Source organism: Cajanus cajan, chromosome 1 (genome assembly GCF_000230855.2).
Source record: "Cajanus cajan strain Asha chromosome 1, NIPB_CcT2T_4, whole genome shotgun sequence".
NCBI classification, from domain to species: Eukaryota; Viridiplantae; Streptophyta; class Magnoliopsida; order Fabales; family Fabaceae; genus Cajanus; species Cajanus cajan.
The window spans coordinates 25,184,060-25,186,216 of NC_138517.1; the positions used below are offsets into that span (position 1 = coordinate 25,184,060).

Sequence of the window (2,157 nt, forward strand, 5' to 3'; positions counted from 1 at the left end):
CCTAGGAAAGCCAATGTAGTGGCGGATGGGCTAAGTAGAAAATCCATCCACATGTCGGGGTTGATGGTGAAGGAGCTGGAGCTGGTGGAGGAATTCAAGGGTTTGAATCTTTGTGTGGAGTTAGCTCATGATCACATTAGTTGTGGAATGACTACCATAACTAGTAAGTTCTTGAGGCAAGTTGAGTTGAAGCAGTTGCAGGATGCAGAGTTTGTGAAGATTCTTGGTTTGTTGGGCTATGATAAGGCAGTTGATTTTGAGCTGGGCAGAGACGAAATTTTGAGGTTTAAGGGCAGAATTTGCCTACCTCATGATTTTGAGCTAAAGAAAGCAGTTTTCGAGGAAGGCCACAAGAGTAGACTTAGCATACATCCTGGTATGACTAAGATGTACCAAGACCTCAAGAAGACTTTCTAGTGGTCTGGTATGAAGAGAGACATAGCTGAATATGTGGCGGTCTGTCTGACTTGTCAGAAGGCAAAGGTGGAGCATCAGAAGCTAGGTGGTTTGTTGCAGCTGATAGAGATTCCCGAGTGGAAGTGAGATAGCATCACTACGAATTTCATTGTGGGATTACCTAGGTCAGTTAGGAATAGTGATGCTATTTGGGTGATTGTTGATAGGTTGACCAAGTGTGCATATTTCTTGCCTATCAATATCAGGTGGTCCTTGGAGAAGCTGACACAGTTGTATGTGAGGGAAATAGTACGGTTGCACGGGGTGCCTTCTAGTATTATTTCAGACAGAAATCCAAGGTTCACTTCTAGATTTTGGCAGAGTCTACATCAAGCCTTGGGCACGAAGTTGAGGTTTAGTTCTGCTTATCATCCACAAATGGATGGTCAGTCAGAGAGGACAATTCAGTCCTTGGAGGATCTGCTGAGAGCTTGTGTGTTAGACCACTTGGGAAGCTGGGAGGAAATCCTACCACTGATGGAATTTACGTACAATAATAGCTTTCATGCTAGTATTGGGATGACGCCGTTTGAAGCCCTGTATGGTAGGAGGTGTAGGACTCCTCTGTGTTGATATCAAGATGGTGGGTCAATGGTTCTGGGGCCGGAGCTGATCCTACAGACTATTGAGAAGGTGAAGCTGATTCTGGAGAGAATGAAAACTGCTCAGAGTAGGCAGAAATCATATGTTGATAAAAGGCGAAAGCCTTTGGAGTTTGTTGAAGGGGAAAATGTTTTTCTGAAGGTGACCCCAACCTGTGGTGTGGGAAGAGCGCTGAAGGCTAAGAAGTTGACACCTAGGTTTGTCGGTCCCTATCAGATAATCCATCATGTGGGTCCGGTCGCTTATCGGTTGGCCTTGCCACCATTTCTCTCAAACCTACACGATGTGTTTCATGTATCCCAGCTGAGGAAGTATGTTCGTGACCCCAGTCATGTGGTTGAGTTGGATGAAGTTCGGGTGAAGGAGAACCTGACTTATGAGAAGTCGCCTGTAGCTGTGGTTGATTTCAAGTTGAAGAAGTTGAGAGGCAAGTCTATTAGCTTGGTGAAAGTTTTGTGGGATGTAGCTACTGGTGAGGCTACTTGAGAAGTTGAGCAACAGTGTAGAGAGCAGTATCCTTCCCTATTCCCAAGTAAGTCTATTTTCGGGACGAAAATTCTTGTTGTTGGGGAGGTTGTAAGACCCGTAGCACAGCCTTTGCCCTATTTTCTCACTTTCCTTCTTCCTTCACTTGCATTTTCTCTTGGGCCCCTAAAACTCTGATTCTCTTCTCTTAGGCTTAGGTGTTGAGCACCAAAGGGATCCATCTCTTTCAACTCAAGGACGTACGGAGCTAGCTGAGGGCGCCCATTCCATTCTTCTGTTGTCCATTTCTCTTCGTCTTCTCCTTCACTTCCCGAAAGTTTGGAATCTTCTCCTCCGAGGTAAGGGAAGCTAGATTCTTGCTGATTGTGTTGGAAGTGAGTTTTGAAACTCAAAAGTTTTTGTTTCTTGGAGAATGAGGGCCGGATTAGAGTTTTGCTTGGTTTCAGGGTTTTGGGTGAAATGGTGAAAATTTGGGATTTTGAGTGTTGATGGTTGCATGTTGAAAAAGGGATAATTTTTGAGTTGTTTGATGAAAATGTGGCTCATTGGATGGATTGCATGTATGTCTGCTAGTTTAATTTGCAGGTTTTAAGTGGAATTTTCGAAGTTTGA

At 44.4% G+C, this 2,157-nt stretch overlaps 1 protein-coding gene across 1 annotated transcript; it reads left to right on the top strand.

Moving 5' to 3' along the window:
- The first annotated feature begins 1,047 nt into the window (after positions 1–1,047).
- Positions 1,048–1,545, top strand: LOC145953841 (uncharacterized). Its single transcript, XM_083067620.1, has 2 exons — positions 1,048–1,260; positions 1,363–1,545. The coding sequence occupies exons 1-2, from the start codon at positions 1,048–1,050 to the stop codon at positions 1,543–1,545; spliced, it is 396 nt and encodes a 131-aa protein (XP_082923746.1).
- The last annotated feature ends 612 nt before the right edge of the window (positions 1,546–2,157 follow it).

Bases quoted from the DNA above. Each gene is read 5' to 3' on its own strand.
- LOC145953841 (XM_083067620.1), top strand. From the start codon at position 1,048: ATGGTTCTGGGGCCGGAGCTGATCCTACAGACTATTGAGAAGGTGAAG. The intron at 1,261-1,362 runs GTCGGTCCCTAT...CATGTATCCCAG, and splicing joins AGAAGTTGACACCTAGGTTT to CTGAGGAAGTATGTTCGTGA.